Source organism: Lepus europaeus, chromosome 16 (genome assembly GCF_033115175.1).
Source record: "Lepus europaeus isolate LE1 chromosome 16, mLepTim1.pri, whole genome shotgun sequence".
NCBI lineage: Eukaryota > Metazoa > Chordata > Mammalia > Lagomorpha > Leporidae > Lepus > Lepus europaeus.
This window is the reverse complement of record NC_084842.1, coordinates 70420443-70440828: the sequence shown is the minus strand read 5'-3', so window position 1 is coordinate 70440828 and position 20386 is coordinate 70420443. Positions and strand designations below refer to the sequence as shown.

The 20386-nt window shown below is 42.8% G+C and overlaps 1 protein-coding gene across 3 annotated transcripts in view; it reads left to right on the top strand.

Annotated features, from left to right (window-relative positions):
- The window catches only part of RBPJ (recombination signal binding protein for immunoglobulin kappa J region), a 101313-nt gene that overhangs the window by 41348 nt on the left and 39579 nt on the right, over positions 1 to 20386 (top strand). For all 3 annotated transcript variants that reach the window (XM_062212876.1, XM_062212879.1, XM_062212878.1), the window contains one exon: positions 18607 to 18645. In XM_062212876.1, the coding sequence (XP_062068860.1) occupies positions 18607 to 18645 (39 nt within the window). The remainder of the gene's footprint in view (positions 1 to 18606; positions 18646 to 20386) is intronic.

Sequence of the window (20386 nt, the reverse complement as noted above, 5' to 3'; positions counted from 1 at the left end):
CAGGAACGTTATGAGGGAAGTATGTAGATGAGAGGAAGATGTGCATTCTCTCTTCAAAATGCCAAACTTGTTGCTTAAATGAAGATTAGGAGGAGCTTATCAGTCACGTAGTCAGGTGCTTAGCATTGGGGCCCAAGACCTCTGCTAGGCTCTGTTAGCTGATGCAGGCGGAGCAGTGGGCACGGTCACACCAATGCTAGGTGGCCTTTTCTGCAGTCTTTGAGTCTGGCTTAATAACTATCATGTCAACATAGAATTGTTCAGAATAGTGTCTGGAAATGTGCTACTTTGAGCAGTAGTGGTCAGGACAGCTGCTCTGTTTTCCTTCTCACCCTGTGTGTTACAGGAAATCCCGAGCAGGGAAGTGTTTTGATGGGGAAGTGGATTGAACTCTCACAAAGCATTTAACTTTGTGTGCTTGTGTGTGCTGTGTGTTTATCACTACAGCGGTGTTGAAGGTGACTCAAATATATGTGTATAAGGGTTTATGGTAGTAGCTTCGTAGCTAGATGAAGCAAATGTGCATGAGAATTAGCCGTATTGAAACTCCTGTATTGTTGAAATTCCTGCACGAAAACTAACCTGTGAGAAATCCTGATCCAGTGCTGGGGGCAGGGATGGAAGAGAGGCAGGTCAAGTATATAAAACAGGAACCAGTGAGTTGGAGCAGGTAGGAGCCAGTGGAAGCACGCACATTTGAAATACACACTGTTGCTCCCTCTGCAGGAGGATAGTTTCTAATCCTTTCTCTAGGCCCCCAAACTGGCTTCTTACCCTGAACCTATTCACAGGTTTGATTTTGTTGATTTAGGTGTCCATGGCTCCTGGGACAGTGAATTGTGTAGATTTTTAAGACCTACATCTGTCTTATTATGGCAGAAGATGCCTTACTTATTTTCTAGCCTCTTAATTTACAAATAGAATGACTGGATAGATAAGGAAGTATTCTTATTTTGAAATGATCTTAATCTCTGTATAAGTTTGCCATCACTGATCTCTTTGTGAGCTGGAGATTGGTAAGTGCAAAGGCTGAACAAACCTGAATGTGTTGTTATGCTAACATTTACTGAGCGTTTCCAGGTGTCCCTTACAGCTCTTCAGGTAATGAGAATTAACATTCCTATTTTATAGTTGTGGAGAGTGCAGCTCCATAATAACGATGAAGAACTATGAAAGGGCTGAAGTGGGTTTTGTTGGGGGGTAGGAATAGGGGAGGGTTAAGGAAGACCTGGACTTTTGGGGAGCAAAATTTGGAAGTAGTAGAAATCCAAATGTGAGAGCATTTATGGGAATGACTGACTGTGATCTGTGCTATGTTTCACTATAACATTTGGGATTGGCCAGATTTGGTATGTTAGGAGGTGGGCAGTTGCTGTTTCATGGCCATTAGATTCTCCATTGATCTCTTCACTGCTCCACTGGGTGGCTGTGACACCCCTCCCCCCCATGTTTTTCTCTTCCACCGTCACTGCTCTCTTGGCTCCTGCATTCTGTCTCACCCATGGTGCTGTCCCCCCTCCTCCCACCCAGCCTCTGTTTCTTCCTCTTCCTCCCCCCAACCCTTATCACATGCAATCCGTGCAAACAAAGGATTTGCTCTATTTTCTGTCTGAAGAGTATAATAATGTGCATATCGAATAAAGACAACTTTTGAGTCACAGAACTAGGTAGGTGAATGAGAAGTAAGCTGACCACACACGGTCAGTTGGGAGGCGGCTATGAAAATAGCAAGGATTAGAGTCCTAGGAGGTTGTTTAGAGTGAAGAGAGCTGACCCAGGACAAATAGTAGATACTATTTCATAACCGTGAACTTGTTGAATATAATGGCCAGCCTAGTAGGATTAATTCTTAAGGAACACTAGAGCCGAACCATGGTTTTGCGGAATGTCTTAGCCTGCTCTGTGTTATCATTAAGTTGGAACAGAGAGTTTTATTTCGCACAGTTCTGGAGGTGGGGACATTGAAGACTGAGGGACTGTGTCTGGTGAGGACCCCCTTGCTGTATCATAGCATGGTCGAAGCTATCAAATGGGAGGGGGGGCACATTCATCATATAAAAATGATTATTTTCATCCTGTATAAAAATTTCACTCTTTCATGACCTAAACACCTCCTACCTACCTCCCAGCATTGTTGAATTGGGGATTAAATTTCCAACACATGAGCTTTGGGATTTATTTATTTACTTGAAAGAGTTACACAGAGAGAGAAGGAGAGGAAGAGAGAGAGAGAGAGAGAGGTCTTCCATCCACTGGTTCACTCCCCAAACCGGCCACAATGGCTGGAACTGCGCCGATCCGGAGCCAGGAGCCAGGAGCCAGGAGCCAGGAGCTTCTTCTGGGTCTCCCACATGGGTGCAGGGGCCCAAGGACTTAGGCCGACTTCTACTGCCTTCCCAGGCCATAGCAGAGAGCTGGATTGGAAGTGGAGCAGCTGGGACTAGAACTGGCATCCATATGGGATGCCGGCACTGCAGGCTGCAGCTTTACTTGCTATGCCACAGCGCTGGCCCCGAGACACTTTTTTTTTTTTTAACTTTTATTTAATAAATATAAATTTTGAAAGTACAGACTTTTGGATTATAGCAGTTTTCCCCCCCATAACCATCCTCCTACCCGCAAACCATCCCATTTCCTACTCCCTCTCCCATCCCATTCTTCATTAAGATTCATTTTCAATTATCTTTATATACAGAAGATCAACTTAGTATATACTAAGAAAAGATTTCAACAGACTGCACCCACACAGACACACAAAGTATAGAGTACTGTTTGAGTACTAGTTTTACCATTAATTTGCATAGTACAACATATTAATGACAGAGTTAAGTGCACAGTGACTCCTGTTGTTGATTTAACAATTGACACTCTTATTTATGATGTCAGTAATCACCCGAGGCCCTTGTCATAGGCTGCCAAGGCTATGGAAACCTCTTGAGTTCACAAACTCCGACCTTATTTAGACAGGCCATAATCAAAGTGGAAGTTCTCTCCTCCCTTCAGAGAAATGTACCTCCTTCTTTGATAGTCCCTTCTTTCCACTGGGATCTCACTCACAGAGATCTTTCATTTAGGTCATTTTTTTGCTCAGCCTAAACACTTAAAAAAAAAAAAAGATTTATTTATTTATTTGAAAGGCAGAGTTAGAGAGAGACAGAGAGATCTTCCACCTGCTGCTTCTCTCTCCAAATGGCCGCAATGTCTAGAGCTGGGCCAATCTGAAGCCAGGAGCTTCTTCCAGGTCTCCCACGAGGGTGCAGAGCCCAAGAACTTGGACCATCTTCCACTGCCCTCTCAGGTGCATTAGCAGCTAGTCAGATCAGAAGTGGAACAACTGAGGGGCCTGCGCCGTGGCTCACTTGGTTAATCCTCTGCCTGCGGCGCTGGCATCCCATATGGGTACCAGGTTCTAGTCCCGGTTGCTCCTCTTCCAGTCTAGCTCTCTGCTGTGGCCTGGGAAGGCAGTGGAGGATGGGCCAAGTGCTTGAGCCCCTGCACCCACGTGGGAGACCAGGAGGAATCACCTGGCTCCTGGCTTTGGATTGGCATAGCTCTGGCCATAGCGGCCATTTAGGGGGTGAACCAAAGGAAGACCTTTCTCTCTGTCTGTCTCTCACTGTCTAACTCTACCTGTCAAATTAAAAAAAAAAAAAAAAAAGTGGAACAACCAGAACTCAGATCGTTACCCCATATGGGTTACCAGCCCTGCAGACAGCAGCTTTACCTGCTATACCACGCCTCTGGACCCTGGGAGACACATTTAAATCACAGCAGTACTAATAGAATGACTCTCCTTCAACTTTGATTTTCATGGGAAGGTTCAAGTGTATACTCAAGAATTAAGGTTCTTTTCAATCTTAAATTTCCCTTAGTACGCAGAGCTGCTAACATTTTAAAAGCATGGATATCTAATTCTAACCAGATTATTTTTATTGGCTTAAATAATACATATTAGATTGTTGTGATTACAAAAAAAATTGGTGAAAATTCTGAAGACCTGCATTTGGTTTACACCAGTTTTATTTTTATTTTTATTTTTTTAAGATTTATTTATTTATTTGAAAGTCATCACTACAGAGAGGAGAGGCAGAGAGAAGTCTTCCATCTGCTGGTTCACTCTCCGAGATGGCCGCAACCAGCGAAGCTGTGCTGATCCAAAGCTGGGAGCCAGGAGCTTCTTCTGGGTCTCCCTCATGGGTGCAGGAGCCCAAGGACTTGGGCCATCTTCTACTGCATTCCTAGGTCCTAGCAGAGAGCTGGATCAGAAGTGGAGCAGCTGGGACTTTAACCGGCACCCATATGGGATGCTGGCACTGCAGGCGGCGGCTTTACCCGCTCGCCACAGCACCTGCCCTGAATACCAGTTTTCTTATCATTTGTACAGTGAACTCCATACATGAAGAAACTTAGAAGGTGCATTGACAGCCTCATTTAGATCTCTAAAAATATTTTTAAAAATTATTTGATTTATTTGAATCAAGTGATTACTGAGGGAGGCAGAGATAGACAGAAAGAGATCTCCTATTCACTGGTTCTCCTTCAATGCCCACAACTGGTGCTGGGGCAGGAAGCCTGGAACTCAGCCTGGGCCTCCCATGTGGGTGGCAGGGACTAAATTACTTTATCTGTCACCATGGCCTCCTAACGTATACATTAGCAGGAAGCTAGAATCAGGAACCAAACCCAGGTACTCCAGTTTATACTGGCATTGTAACCACTATGCCAAATGCCCACCCTTTCTTTAAATTTTGATGCCACTTCTTCATAAAACCTGTCAGAAATATGGACTGTCATATTTTGGAAGTATCAAGATGCTTCATTAAAGAACTTTGGTGCTGTTGGACAAGTAACAACAGTGACTGATAACATTGTGTCTTTGCAGGGCATTTGACAGGCAAAATCGTTTCATTAGGAGATGAAGTAAATCATCATTTTAGCTACTTGAACTTGGTGAGGTAGTTCCCTTTTCTCCTTGTTACAAGGTATATAAAGTTAAAGTCAATTTATTTATACTTTTTTTCATCGTAGATGTTAACTTATTAGACATTTTAAATCTGATTTCATAATCATAATTAAAAATAGTTGAGCTACAATTACAGTTTTTTTTTTTGTTTGTTTTGTTTTTGACAGGCAGAGTTAGAGACAGACAGAAAGGTCTTCCTTTTTCCATTGGTTCACCCCCCAATGGCCACTGTGGCCAGCACGCTGCAGCCTGCATGCTGCGCCCATCTTAAGCCAGGAGCCAGGTGCTTCCTCCTGGTCTCCCATGCGGGTGCAGGGCCCAAGCACTTGGGCCATCCTCCACTGCCCTCCCGGGCCACAGCAGAGAGCTGGACTGGAAGAGGAGCAACCAGGATAGAATCTGGCACCCCAACCAGGACTAGAACTCGGGGTGCTGGCGCTGCAGGTCGAGGATTAGCCTAGTGAGCCGCGGCGCCGGCCTGTAATTAAAGTTTTACAGTCACTATTCCATAACTTTTTTGTTTGTTTGTTGCCTTTTTGCCCCCTTTTTAACAGATGATTTGCTATTACTGTGGCTCATTTAGTGAGCACCTGCTCTATGTAGACTTGTATTTGGAAATTTGTTAACATTATATGCTCTTGAGCCAACTTGAAAGTGAATAATACAAATGAATAACTTTGACCATATTTTTCTGGTGTGCATATCTGCTACTTTAAGAGTAACAATGGCCAGAATAAAAGCTATACCCTAAAATAGTCACTGTATATCTCCAGTGTAGTTTGGAAATAAGTTACCATTTTCTTTATTGCAAGGTTTCTTCATTCTCTAAAATGTTTGAATTTGACTAATCCCTAGTGCTGTTAACACAAAGCAGACTTATCTGTTTATTTAACCCTATAGCATTGCTTTATATTCTCAAGTTGGAATACTATGAATTGGATTATATAAGTTATATTACTATATATAAGTTATATTACTATTTGATGCTGAGAAATAGTTTATAGGTTAAGTGGCTTTTCTGAAATATTACATTTTCATATAGTTGTAGTTTGTTTAATGGGAGAAGTGATTGTGTGTTGTTAATAAATTATGCAGAAAAGTCATTTTGGGAAGGGAAGGCAGGAAAAGTGATTTATGGACTGAAGTATGGCTTTCTTGGTTTTTGTATGTGGGGTTTGGTATTTTCAACCTCAGTGTGATAATTGTATAATCAGAAGTAGCTGAAAACCTTGCCTTGTGACTTTCTGAGCTTTAGTTTTTTCTTGTAAGCATGAGGCTTAAATGAGAGCAAATAAAAAGAGATGTAGTCTGTTGCAGTATCTTGTTTAACCTGCTGTTATATAGAACCCACTTAAAAGCTACAGATACAGATAGTAGTGAGAGTTTCATCTACCCTTATGGAATTAGGGACTGGCACTAGTCAGGGAGATGCTTCTGGAAGGTAAGGGTGAAGGAAGAAGTCACTAACACTAGAAGTGGAGATACATCACATGGCCTTAGGGAACATGCATGTGCAGAGGTTGGTGGGGAAGTAATATTCAGAATTAAGTAGCCACCATGGAGCTCATCCTCAAAGAAAACTACTCTATTTCCTAATTAAGCAAATTAGTTTAAAAGCCGTTAGATATTTAGTGAGTAAATTAACTCTGTAACACTACAGCTTTGCAATTTGCATAAATTACATATATGGTACAGCAAAGAACCAAGTAAATATAATATGAATGACCCAAACTGTAAAGTTAACTCTGTATCTACCAGAGGGCTGTCATTGTCTTCCTGTTTGCCACCCCCACGCAGAACCACAAGGCTTCTGCTGCTGTACTGGTGCTTCACAGCCTTGAGTTCTGCTGATCTGTACTTGAAATCACTGCTTTGGTGCCTGGCCATTCTCAGTTCCAGACACTTCCTTTGCCTTTTAAGCTGAGGCTCCTCAGATGGGTGTAGAAGCATTAGGCTGCATGTGCCATGCCCCAAGTGAAACAGCTCATGTCTTGTGCCCTGTGCCCCTTTGTGGCTTACTGCCTTTGGAGCTCCATGGCTGTGGCCTTCTGCGAGGCGTGAAGGAGCAGATCCCAGCTGCGGTACCTGCTCTTTTGGTCCTAGCAGTGCATAAAGGCCACAGGACAGGTTAGTGGCTCAGTCACACTTGGGCAGAAAGCCATCATTTAAGCATTGCATTGTGGTTAAGATCGCTTCGTCAGAGTGGTTTTTGGCTTTACCACAATGTAGTTTTGTTCATTATAACATGGCATGTGATAACAGAAAGCTGTGTTGCAATTTAAAAGAAATGTTTTGGTTATTAACACTCAGAAGGCATTTCCTTATTCATGCAATGATGTTACATAAAATGTTTTTAACCATCTCTTTGTTCTGAATATATGAATTTTTATTCTCAGTTTATTGAATATTTCCTGTTTTAACACATGCAGATTATCTGCAATATATTGTTTAACATTTTAAAAAAATTTAAGTATGTATGTATGTATGTATTTGAAAGGTGCAATGAGGGAGAGTGAGAGATCATCCATCAGCTGGCTCACTTCTACAATGACTAGCGTTGGGCCAGGCTGCAGCCAAGAGCCCAAGACTCCATTTAGGTCTTCCAGATGGATGGCAGGGGCCCAAGCACTTGGGCTATCTTCTGCTGTCTTTCCAGGTGCATTAGCAAAGAGGTGGATCAGCCAGGACTGAAATGAGCATTCCGGTGTGAGATGCCGGTGTCACAGTTGGCGGCTTCACCTGCTGTGCCACAGCATTGGCCCTAGGACAGGCTCCTTTGGACCAACTTAACCCTTGTAAATATGAATCTCAGTCTTCCCTTTTTCTTAGATCTTATTTTGGCTAGTCCCTCCATAAATACTCTGGTCTATAATTTAAAAGGAACAATACTACATAGTTGCACTGCTAAATTCAAATACAGATGTTCCTCCACTTATCAGTGGGATTACGTCCTGAAAAATCCATTGTAAGATGAAAATATCTCAAGTGAAGGATTCCTTTGGAACACCTAATTTTTTTTTTTTTTTTTTTAAACAGGCAGAGTTAAACAGTGCGAGAGAGAGAGACAGAGAGAAAGGTCTTCCTTTTTCCATTGGTTCACCCCCCAATGGCCACTGTGGCCAGCACGCTGCGCCATCTGAAGCCAGGAGCCAGGTGCTTCCTCCTGGTCTCCCATGCGGGTGCAGGGCCCAAGGACTTGGGCCACCCTCCACTGCCCTCCCGGGCCACAGCAGAGAGCTGGACTGGAAGAGGAGCAACCGGGACAGAACCGGCGCCCCGACCGGGTTGCCGGCGCCGCAGGCAGAGGATTAGCCTAGTGAGCCGTGGTGCCTGCCAGAACACGTAATCTAATGAATACCAAAGCTTTGCAGCACGGTGTGCTGTGGAGTGTAGGTGGTTGCCTCACAGTGTCGTATGGCTGACTGGGAGTTGCAGCTGGCCTGCCCAAAGTCTTGGGAGAATATTACACCACATATGGCTAGCCCTGGAAAAGATCAAAATTCAAAGTATGGTTTCTACTGAATGTTTTATCATTTTTGTATTATAAAGTCAAAAAATTGTGTATTGGGCATGACTGTACTTTACATTACCAAACTGTAAGTCAGAGGTTTGGCAGTTTATGGAATTGTCCAATCAGAATTTCTGATGGAGGTTGGGCTGGTACCGTTCTTGCATGATTTCTGCCAATAGAGAAAAGAGAATGCAGAAGTTTGTATTTAAACTGAAGTCCAGAATTGTAATTGGTCATGTAAACACCAAAGCCAGGAGAGTCCAGCAGTCCTCGCTGCAATTGTAATAGAGTTTCCTTGTGCAGGGAAAATGCAAGAGGAATTCCCTTGGGAAAACGGTGTTGAATTTATGACATACGTGTATGCACATACATTGGTGTCCACATATGTGTAGATGTGCAGTGATATGAGTTCCATAGCAGATGTCTTTAGATCGCCTGAACTTCAGCTATTTACAGCTTTAGAAAACCTTTCTTTGCTTTCTGATAATAAAAGCAACATTTACTTTCATCCTTATAAAATGTAATTGAAGCAAAGCAGATCTCTGCTGTATCACAGAAAGTTTAGGCTCAGTTAGTACATTTTTAATTGTATCATAAAAGTTCATATCCTGTCACCCTCTTCATATTTTACTATCCAGAATTGAAATGAAGTTGGATTATATCCTAATGCAAAGTCTGTAGAAAATCATGAAAATTCAAATCTAGTGACATTTTGAACCAGATTTACCATTGTATAAACCCCGGGCAAGACAGTTTGTGAGCTGGTTTCCTGGTCTGTATCATGAAGTTACCTACACCTATGTGGTAAGATTGATGTCTGAAGTGAGATACTCGTGCCAACGCCTGCCCTCCACTGCTGCTGCTGCAGGGCGTTCTGTACGGATAGGGACAATAAGCGGTGCTCACTGGCTGCTGTGTTTTCCAAGTGTCTAGTAGCGTAGCTAATGCAAGGAGCCAGAATCTGGGATAACTTATGTAAACTGTTCTGCCTCCTTTCTCTTCATCTCAGTCTTAGGTGAAATACACAAAGGAACCCAATTTAAAAATCAACCACAGAAATATTCTGAATCCTAGTATATACATATTCAACATATTTCTGTGATACTGAGTAATTGTTGATTTTTTTTTTAAATGCAGACACATGGGAAAAAAGATTTGTCAAACACAGGACCATAGCTGGTTCTAATTTTCTGCTTAGCAATATGAAGGGGAGACTTTTGGAATATCTAGACTATACTGTTCCAGAAAGAATGTCAATTAGGATTTAGAACCTTACTGACTTAATATCTAAGTGTGTGTGTACACACACACACACATACACATGCACTTTTATAGGAAGAAACAGCTTATTTAACTCACAGTTTTGGAGGCTGAAAGCCCAAGATTGTGCAGCCCCTTTGTGTGGCATCTGGTGAGGGTCCCCTTGGCTCCATCACATCGCAGTCAATGGCATCATGGTGGGAACACATGGGAAAGGGAGAAGTCATAGGATATATTTAACTTTTCTCAATATGAAGTACATACATCCTGCAACGTTACAGCTGTGGGCTCACCAGCTGAGGAAGACAATAGGAATACAGTCCAGGAAAGAACTTTTATTAAAAAATATACATATGTATTTGAAAAGCTAAGTGTGTGTGTAACACTCCTTTATTACAGAAAAGCATATAAATTATAAATGTGTGGCTAGGGCAGTTTTTACAAAGTGAATATGAATGTGTGACTGTCAAACTCATGAAGAAGTAGAATATTACGAACACCCAGAGCCCTTACAGGCAGGCACTCCTGGTCTTTATCCCTGCCTCTTAGATAACCTGTTGGAAGCTAGAAATTAGTTTTGTTGGGTTTGAATTTCATATTGATAGAATCAAGCATTTTTGTACCTTTGGGAGTCTGGCATTTGTTCCCAGTAGTCAGTGTTGCACAGGTAGTTAGAGTTTGCCTACTTTCACTTCACAGCTGAAGAGCATTCTTTTTTTTTTTTTAAATTTATTTGACAGAGTTATAGACAGTGAGAGAGAGAGACAGAGACAAAGGTCTTCCTTCCGTTGGTTCTTTCCGCAAATGGCCACCACAGCTGGCACTGCACCGATCCAAAGCCAGGAGCCAGGTGCTTCCTCCTGGTCTCCCATGCGGGTACAGGGCCCAAGTACTTGGGCCATCCTCCACTGCACTCCCGGGCCACAGCAGAAAGCTGGACTGGAAGAGGAGCAACCGGGACTAGAACCCGGTGCCTATATGGGATGCTGGTGCTGCAGGCGGGGGATTAACCAAGTGAGCCACAGCGCCGACGCCTGAAGAACATTCTTAATGTATGACTGCTGTGTGATTTATCCAAGCCTTGGACTATGATTATGTGGGATATTTCTAATTGTGGCTTACTCTGCTTAGTGATGCTGTGGACATTCTTACACATATTTTTTTGGTATCCATTTGTTCACTTTTGGTGGTTTAAACTGTTGTCAGTGGCCTAGTGGTATCACTACTTTCTTAGTTGCACTTCTGTTAAAAAAAGTCATGGGCCTTTGTGGGCCACTTAATTGCTTGGTATTGTATCTGAGGCTGTTCCATTCCATTTGAATAATCTAGGAACAGGCCCATTGAACTTTTACAGGGGAACATTTCCTTCTTTTTTTTTTTTTTTTTTTTTATAGGCAGAGTGGACAGTGAGAGAGAGAGACAGAGAGAAAGGTCTTCCTTTGCCGTTGGTTCACCCTCCAATGGCCGCCGAGGTAGGTGCGCTGCAGCCGGTGCACCACGCTGATCCGATGGCAGGAGCCAGGTGCTTCTCCTGGTCTCCCATGGGGTGCAGGGCCCAAGCACTTGGGCCATCCTCCACTGCACTCCCTGGCCACAGCAGAGAGCTGGTCTGGAAGAGGGGCAACTGGGACAGAATCTGGTGCCCTGACCGGGACTAGAACCCGGTGTGCCGGCGCCGCTAGGTGGAGGATTAGCCTATTGAGCCGCGGCGCCGGCCCACATTTCCTTCTTTCCTTAAAATTTATTTATTTATTTGAAAGAGAGAGGGAGAGGGAGAGGGAGAGAGAGAGAGAGAGAGAGAGAGGTCTTGAAGCATGCAGTATTTGTCCCTTTGTTTCTGGCATATTTCACTTAGCATGATGTCTTCAAGGACATCCATGTCGTAGTGTGTGTGTGTGTGTGTGTGTGTGTTTTCTTCGTTTCAAGCTGAATAATATTCCATTGTATCCTGTAATTTAGCACATTCTGTTTATCCATTCATTGTCAGGGATGCTTGTGTTGTTCTACATTACGGCTGTTGTGAATGCTGCTGTGAACATAAATGTACAGTGTCTATCGTTTTAACTGCTTTAACTTCTGGGTATGTGCCCAGAAGTAGACTTGGTGGTTCACAGAGTAATTCTGTGTTTAATTTTTGAGGAAGCAGACTGTTTTGTACAGCAGTGAATGCACAAGGGCTGCTGTTTCCCCACATCCTTGCCAACCGCTGTTGCTTTGTTGTTTTTTTGATAGCAATAGCCTGATAGCAATAGCCATCCTATTGGGTGTGAAGTGGTACCTCGTTGTGGTTTTGATATGCATTTCCTCTATTAGTGATGCTGGCATATTTTCATGTGCTACTGGCCATTTGTATAATTTCCATGGAGAACTGTATTGAAGTCATTTCCCTATTTTTTAGTCAGTTTTTGTGGTTGAGTTGTATGAGTTCTTTATATATTCTAGATGTTAATCCTTTATTAGATTTATGATCAACCAAATATGAGACCTTTAGAAGTTCACAGAAATGCCTTTTATGAAGAACATGATGCATGAATTTCAAAAATATGTTGCACCAAAATAAACATCTATAAATTACATTTTCCCACATATTTTTGAAGTACACACATACACACACACATTTAAGGCCATTTATATAAGTACATGTTTTGAAGGGTTCATTTCCATTTCTTGGTATTTTTATTGTACATGTCATGCAGTAGTCCAGTCTTGAAGAAGCAATGGTGTTTTACAGGGGCTACCTGAGTACTTTATATATATATGAGCCTTTTTACTTCTCAGAAGAACCATATGTGGACGTGCTTCCATCTGTGTTTTCAGTTGAGGATATAGGCACACCAGGTCATGCCACGGTTTGCATCACTGTAGGATCTGGGCTTCAGCAGCCTGGCTCCCGGGTCTGTGCTCTTTTCTGAGTGCCTGGCTGCTTCTCTCCAGTCTTGCCTGTATGCTGAGCTGTGGGTGTGCGCTCATCAGATGGTGCCTTCAGGTCTCCAACATGGCCTTACCTCCTGTATCTCTTCCGCACATCTTCAGCTTTGCTTTCTCTACCTGGAGTGGGGATTGGAGAAGGCAAAACCAGAAGGCTGAGGCTATCAGGATCCTACCTTGACTAAGATTCATGATGACCCTGGAGGAGTTACTAGTAAAAATGAAATGGTTAAAATTGGAGCCTCTTGGCCACTGCATTGCACTTCGCTTTGTAGAAGTCACACTTTTCTGTACAGCCATGAATTTGACTCTTTGCCTGAGTTTGGGATATATTTTCTTTCTTTCTTTCTTTCTTTCTTTCTGTCTTTCTGTCTTTCTGTCTTTCTGTCTTTCTGTCTTTCTGTCTTTCTTTCTGTCTTTCTTTCTGTCTTTCTTTCTGTCTTTCTTTGTTTCTTTCAAGATTTATTTGAAAATCAGAGTTACACAGAGAGAGAAGGAGAGGCAGAGAGGAGAGGTCTTCCATCCGCTGGTTCACTCCCCAATTGGCCGCAGTGGCTGGAGCTGTGCCAATCCAAAGCCAGGAGCTTCTTCCCAGTCTCCCACGCAGGTGCAGGCGTCCAAGAACTTGGGCCATTTTCTACTGCTTTCCTAGACCACAGCAGAGAGCTGGATTGGAAGTGGAACAGCTGGACATCAAACCGGTGCCAATATGGGATGCCAGCATTGTAGGCGGCAGCTTGACCCACTACACCACAGTGCCGGCCCCAGGATATATTTCCTTTTCCTTTCCTTTCCTTTCCTTCCCTTCCCTTCCCTTCCCTTCCCTTCCCTTCCCTACCCTACCCTACCCTACCCTACCCTACCCTACCCTATAGAGTTAGTGAGAGAGAGAGAAAGATCTTCCTTCGGTTGTTTCACCCCCCAAATGGCTGCTATGGCCCGAGCTACGCCAATCCGAAGCCAAGAGCCAAGTGTTTCTTCCTGGTCTCCCATGCGGGTGCAGGGGTCCAAGCACTTGGGCCATCCTCCACTGCCCTCCTGGGCCACAGCAGAGAGCTGGTCTGGAAGAGGAGCAACCAGGACTAGAACTCAGTGCCCATATGGGATGCGGGTGCCGCAGGCAGAGGATTAACCAAGTGAGCCACGGTGCCAGCCGCAAGGATATTTTTTTCTAACATGATTCCCCTAGTGAAGTTTTCTTTCTTTTTTTTCCCCAAATGGCCCCAATGGCCGGAGCTGCACCGATCCGAAGCCAAGAGCCAGGAGCTTCTTATGGGTCTTCCATGCAGGTGTAGGGGCCCAAAGACTTGGGCCGTATTCCACTGTTTTTCCAGGCCATAGCAGAGAGCTGAGTCGGAAGTGGAGCAACTGGGACTCTAACTGGTGCCCCATATGGGATACCAGCACTGCAGGTGGCAGCTTTACCTGCTATGCCACAGTGCTGGCCCCAGCGTTTTTTGTTTGTTTGTTTGTTTGAAAGTCAGAGTTAGAGCCAGAGAGAGCCAGAGAGATCTTCCATCTGCTGGTTCACTCCCTAAATGGTTGCAACGACCAGAGCTGGGAGCTTCCTCCGGGTCTCCCACGTGGGTGCCAGGGCCCAAGGAGTTGGACCATCCTCTGCTGCTTTCCTAGGTTCTTAGCAGGGAGCTGAATTGGAAGTGGAACAGGTTGGGGCTTTACATGCTGTGCCCAGCTCTGGCCCCATGTTATGCTTTCTAAAGCAAAAGGGGATGTTTGCTGCTGCCTACCATTATCATTGATATGTGTAGGGTGTGTGTGTGTGTGTGTGTGTGTATGTGTGTAATATAGGCATAACTGGGAGGTGCCGGGGTTAAGCAGTCTATTGCTCAGTATATACATGGGTTCAAAAGTTTTTTGATTAGGGGCTGGCGCCATGGCTCACTTGGTTAATCCTCCGCCTGTGTCACTGGCATCCCATATGAGCACCGGGTTCTAGTCCCAGTTGCTCCACTTCCAGTCCAGCTCTCTGCTGTGGCCCGGGAGGGCAGTGGAGGATGGCCCAAGTGCTTGGGCCCTGCACCTGCATGGGAGATCAGAAGGAGGCACCTGGCTCCTGGCTTTGGATCGGCGCAGCACGCCGGCCATGGCAACCATTTCAGGAGTGAACCAACGGAAGGAAAATCTTTCTCTCTTTCTCTCTCACTGTCTAACTCTGCCTGTCCAAAAAAAGAGTTTTTTGATAATACAAACACTATTTTATGAAGCATTTTATGTGTATTTTTGCACAGTCCCAAATTATCTACTTCATAGAAATTTCCAGAATTAAAATGGCTAGTTTGAGGAAATACAAACCATGAGTTAACAGTAGATGTCACCACAGTGTCTTCCAAGAAAGTTGTACAAATTAAGCTCCCAAAAGTATATGACAGGTCCTGTTTCTTCTCTTGTGTTATCAAACTTGGAGTCTACAGCAGCTGCTTCTTAAACCTTAATGACATAAAAGCTGTTCCAGGAAGCTGGCTTCATAGTCGCTCGTGGGCCACCTCTCTTGCATGTTTTCCTCGGTAGGTTTGTCACCACCAGGGTCTGCAGCAAGCAGTCAGGCCAGCGTTTTGATTGAGATGAGTGCCTCTCTGCATGTGGCCTTTTTGTTTGATTTACCACAAAAATTTCAAGATTATTACAAAGATAGTTCAAATGTTAACATTTACCACAAACACTTTATCCCTGTAATATCTGCATATGTTTGCACTTTCCTGTGTACACACACACACACACACACACACACTTTTTTTTTCCTGGAATCATTTGCGGATGAGATATAGACCTAATAATACCCTTTTCTCCCTAAATACTGCAGTGAGGGTTTCTAAAGTATTTCTCCCCTATGTAATCTCTGTACAGTTATCAAGATCATGAAATTAAAATCGATACTATCCTATTTTCTCATCCACAGACTTTATCCAGATTTTGTCAATTACCTAATGTCTTTTTTCATTTTAAGATTTATTGATTTATTTGAAAGGCAGAGATACAGAGGGAGGAGGGGGGAGAGAGAGCAAGATCAAGATTGATTGATCTTCCATCTGCTAGTTTACTCCCCAGATGGCTGCAATGGCTGAGGCTGGGCCAGGCCAAAGCCAGGAGCCAAGAGCTTCTTCTGAGTCTCCCACATGGGTGTAGGGGTCCAAGGACTTGGGCCGTCCTCTGCTGTTTTTCAAGGCACATTAGTAGGGAGCTGGATAGGAAGTGGAGCAGCCAGGCCTCAATATGGGATGTTAGCACTGCAGGCAGAGGCTTAGCCTTCTTTGCCACAGCACCACCCCCTGTCTTAGCATCTTCTGTACTTGCCCATACTAGGTGGTGAATATATACTTACTTAAGAAAAAACGCCTGAGATAAGGAGAGACTATTACATGTACCCTTTCTTGTTAGTGTGTTGTAATTGTTGTTTTTTTTAAACTTATTAAGCAGTTTCCCAGTAGCATTTACTTTGCTTTCCTTGCTGTTTGTCATTAGCGGATGTACTAATAATTAATATTTCCTTTCCTTCTATTTGAGAACATGCCTGTAGGGTTTGGATAGCATTTCCTAATTTTCCTCCAATCAAGTGCTGCTTCATTTCACTCCTATACCATGACTCAGAAACCTCAGTTCTTTTGAACTGTGTGAAATTTGTTTGCTGTTACAGATTTGGTACAAAGTTTGGTTTGATAATGAATTCAAGAAGTTCATGCTTAGCTTTCTACTTCTCTTCTGCAGATATACCTCACAAGTGTTTTTTGCATTCATTTATTTTACTGTCACTTCTGTATTAAACAGAAAATTTGTGAAATGCAGGAAGTTAACTTTTTAGTTTCATAACCCAGTGACAGAATGGTTTCCTATATGATTTGAGTTTGCTTCTTAACCTAGCTGTGGGTTTCAAAGTCAAAGTGGTGCTGTTACTAGGTAGTCAATATTCTGGGTAGCTCAGGTTTTTGCTTTGTTTTGCTTTTGTTTTATAGGATAATTTTACTAATTATCCTATACCCTATTTGTTGTGGTTTTTTTTTTTCCTCTTCTGTTGGTTTTTGACTTGAATCCTCTTGTGTAGCATCTTTTAGCCTGAAAAGGTGTTGAGATACTGAAGTTTTTATAGCTTCTATTCTGTACATTTGTGGTCATATACTTCCTTAACAAATTGGTGAAAAAACAATACATATGTGTGTGTGTGTGTGTGTGTTTGTGTATGTATGTATTGGTGGGAGAAAACAGTATTACACCTCTGTCATGAGCAAAGGAAATAGGCATATATATGTGTAATGCATATGCAGGTTTCTAACTTACTTGGACATTCAAAGTATTGGAGGAGGTATGGAGCCTCAATACTATAGAGGTAAGAAACAATATGCTTAATGGTAGACTGCAACTTGAAAGAAGGCCTCATACTTGCAGATACTATGAAATCAGATTTAACTGTAGTAATTAACATTTTCCCTATTAATTTGAATACAAAGTAATTGTTATCCAAGAAGGGGGAAACTAATGTGTAAAAATAAATTGGCTAGATTAAAATTATACTTCTGATATACACTCTCTGAAGAATGTGAATGTTCTGGAACCATAATAGGATATAGGCATACCAGGTAGTATGGGCAAGCAGAAGTTTTATTCATCCCCTCTCCCAGGCTGAGCAACAGAACACAGAGCAGGAAGGGAAGGCGAGTGTGCAAATCAACAGCATATACTAGCACATTTGGTTAACTGTTGTTTACTTCTTTAAACCAAAAATTCAACATTTTCTTTGTAATATTTAACCAGCATGATTATTGCTTTTAATTAAACAATATTTATATGGTATGCTGAAAATTTGAGAAATCTTTTACAGTTAGGATACTGATGATCTATAATTATCAAAAGGGAACTTGGATTGGTGATTATTGGTTACAGTGAAGGATTAGCCCTGTAGTTCATGAAATTAAAAGGGCTTCTAGGGTACTTAAAGGTGTAGACTTTTAAAAACTGCCATGTCAGAGTTTATTTTGGGTGCAAAACATTTTGAAACCTATGTATAGTTATTGTCATAATACACACCCCCCCTTTTAAAAAAGATTTATTTATTTGAAAGGCAGAGTTAGAGGGAGAGACAGAGAAAGAGAGATCTTCCATCCTCTGGTTCACTCACCAGATGGTCTTAATGGTCAGGGCTAGACCAGGTTGAAAACAGGAGCGTCTTCTGGTTCTCCCACGTGAATGTGAGAGGACTTGGGCCATCTTCTGCTACTTTCCCAGGGGCATCAGCTGCGAGCTGGATCAAAAGTGGAGCAGCCAGGACTCGAACCAACACCTGCGAGGGCTGCCGGCATCACAGCTGGATGCTTAACCCGCTATACCACAACAGTGTCCCCATAATACCACATTTTACACAAACATTTTGAAGGCTTGTATAGTACCTAGGTTTGACTTTACAGTTTTCTCACCTATAAAAAGGACTGTGCCATTAGACAGTTTGCTTTTTACATCTTTAAAATGGGGCCAGTATGTACCTTTATAAAATTATTTTATAATTATTAAATAGGGACTTGTATGGAAAACAGCATGGTACCAGGCACGCGATAAAACACTTGTGAGCATTATTCTACCTCTTGGACTGTGAGGGCTTTTCTTAGATGCCACAGATTGTAAAAACCGAGGGCCTTTATAATTTTTTGTGTGTGTGAGTTATCTAAAAGATAAGAATATTCTCATCTGACCCGTGTCCTGTTTGCCCAGAGTGGGAGGCGTAGCCTCCTTGAGCGTGTTGTTTTCATTACGAACTTCGAAGTGTGTGTTTTGTTGTTTCTGGATACACTGGATGACTAGAGGGTTTCTCTGCCTGCTGTTCTTCAGTCAGGTTGAAGTTCAAGTCATAGAAAGGAGATTTTGCAGTGCCTAAAAAGGTGACTGTGGAGTTTGTCACACAGCTTATTTAATTCCCTTTTTTTTTTTTTTCTTTTTGCAGGAAATTTGGTGAGCGACCGCCACCCAAGCGACTCACTAGGTAAGCGTCACAGTAGTCAGCCTCCCATTCAGGCACTTCACGGAACTGCATACCTTGTCTTATTAGAAATGGCTAGGTGCGCTTGAACAAGGCCTGCAGGTGTTGATCACTAGATTGTACCCTCCCTCTCACGCTCCCTTCCCCTACTTCTTCCTCACCCCACCAAAACAACAGGAATGAGAGGATCTAGTTCAAGGGCAGAATGAAACTGTTTCAGATTTAGAAGTATACACAGGTTGAGCATCCCTAGTCCTAAATCCAACGTGAGAATTAATAAAGTTGCAGATGTTGGAGAATTTTGGATTTTCAGATGAGAGGTGTTCAAACTGTTAAGTCTACACATATTCCAAAGTGCACAAAACTCTGAAATCTGAAACTCATCTGGTCCCAAGCATTTTAGATGATGGATATTCACCCTGTACTAAAGTAATTAACTGTCTCAGTATAGACATTGTTATTTACATAAATATTATAACTTATTTACATAAGTGAATCAGTAAATAGGTGAAGGGGAAGAATTTTTCCTTACAGAAGACTGTGTCCTGATCAAGGTAAAAGGAATGGTGGAATTAGATAAGCACCATTTGACAGCCACCTTAGTGATAATTGTTTCAGGCAGAAATCGTCAGTGGTGACGCCTAAACTACTGGATTAAAATTTAAGTGTAAGGAGACATCAGACACAAATGGAGAGATCTTCTGTAAAAATAAACGAGGCTTACTCTTCAAAAATCATGAGATCATACAAAACAAAGACTGAAGAACTACTCTAGATTATAGGAGACCAAAGGATCTAGCGACTCGGTTCAAGTCTCTTAAGGAGGAAAGATTTTTTTTTCTCCCTTTTTGCTGTAAAGCTGGAGTTGGCAAATGTCTTCTGTAATGGGTCAGATAGTAAACGTCAGCTTTGCAGGCCAAGCTGAGTCGCTGCGACTTCTTAACTGTGCTGTATATCTATAGACAGTATGTTCGTGAGCGGCATGTCGGGTTTTTTTTTTTTTTTTTTTTTTTTTTTTTAATTTTTTTGACAGGCAGAGTGGACAGTGAGAGAGAGACAGAGAGAAAGGTCTTCCTTTTGCCGTTGGTTCACCCTCCAATGGCCGCCGCGGTAGCGCGCTGCGGCCGGCGCACCACGCTGTTCCGATGGCAGGAGCCAGGTGCTTATCCTGGTCTCCCATGGGGTGCAGAGCCCAAACACTTGGGCCATCCTCCACTGCACTCCCTGGCCACAGCAGAGAGCTGGCCTGGAAGAGGGGCAACCGGGACAGGATCGGTGCCCCAACCGGGACTAGAACCCGGTGTGCCGGCGCCGCAAGGCGGAGGATCAGCCTGTTGAGCCACGGCGCCGGCCTCGGTTTTTGAGCGCTTCTTTGTTTATAAAAAGTAGTACTGATGTCTATACTGACTTGTCCCGAGGGCAGTAGTTTCTCAAGGCTTTCCCTCCCGCAATAAAGGACATTTATGGGACAGTTGGCAAAATTTGAATCAAATTCGTAGAGCAGATATAAGTATCAGTGAAAATTGCTTTGTGTTTGTGTAAGTGAATGTCCTTGTTTTTAGGAAATAAACTGGTGTTGTATGTAGACAATATTCTTAAATGGCTTAAAAATACAATATGCAAATATGGTAAAACATTAACATTTGGGAATTCTGAGTGAAATGTAACGAGGAAAGCTTGATAATACTTTTGTAATTTTCCTGTAATCCTGAAGTTATTTTAAAATTTAACTTCTGTTTTTTAA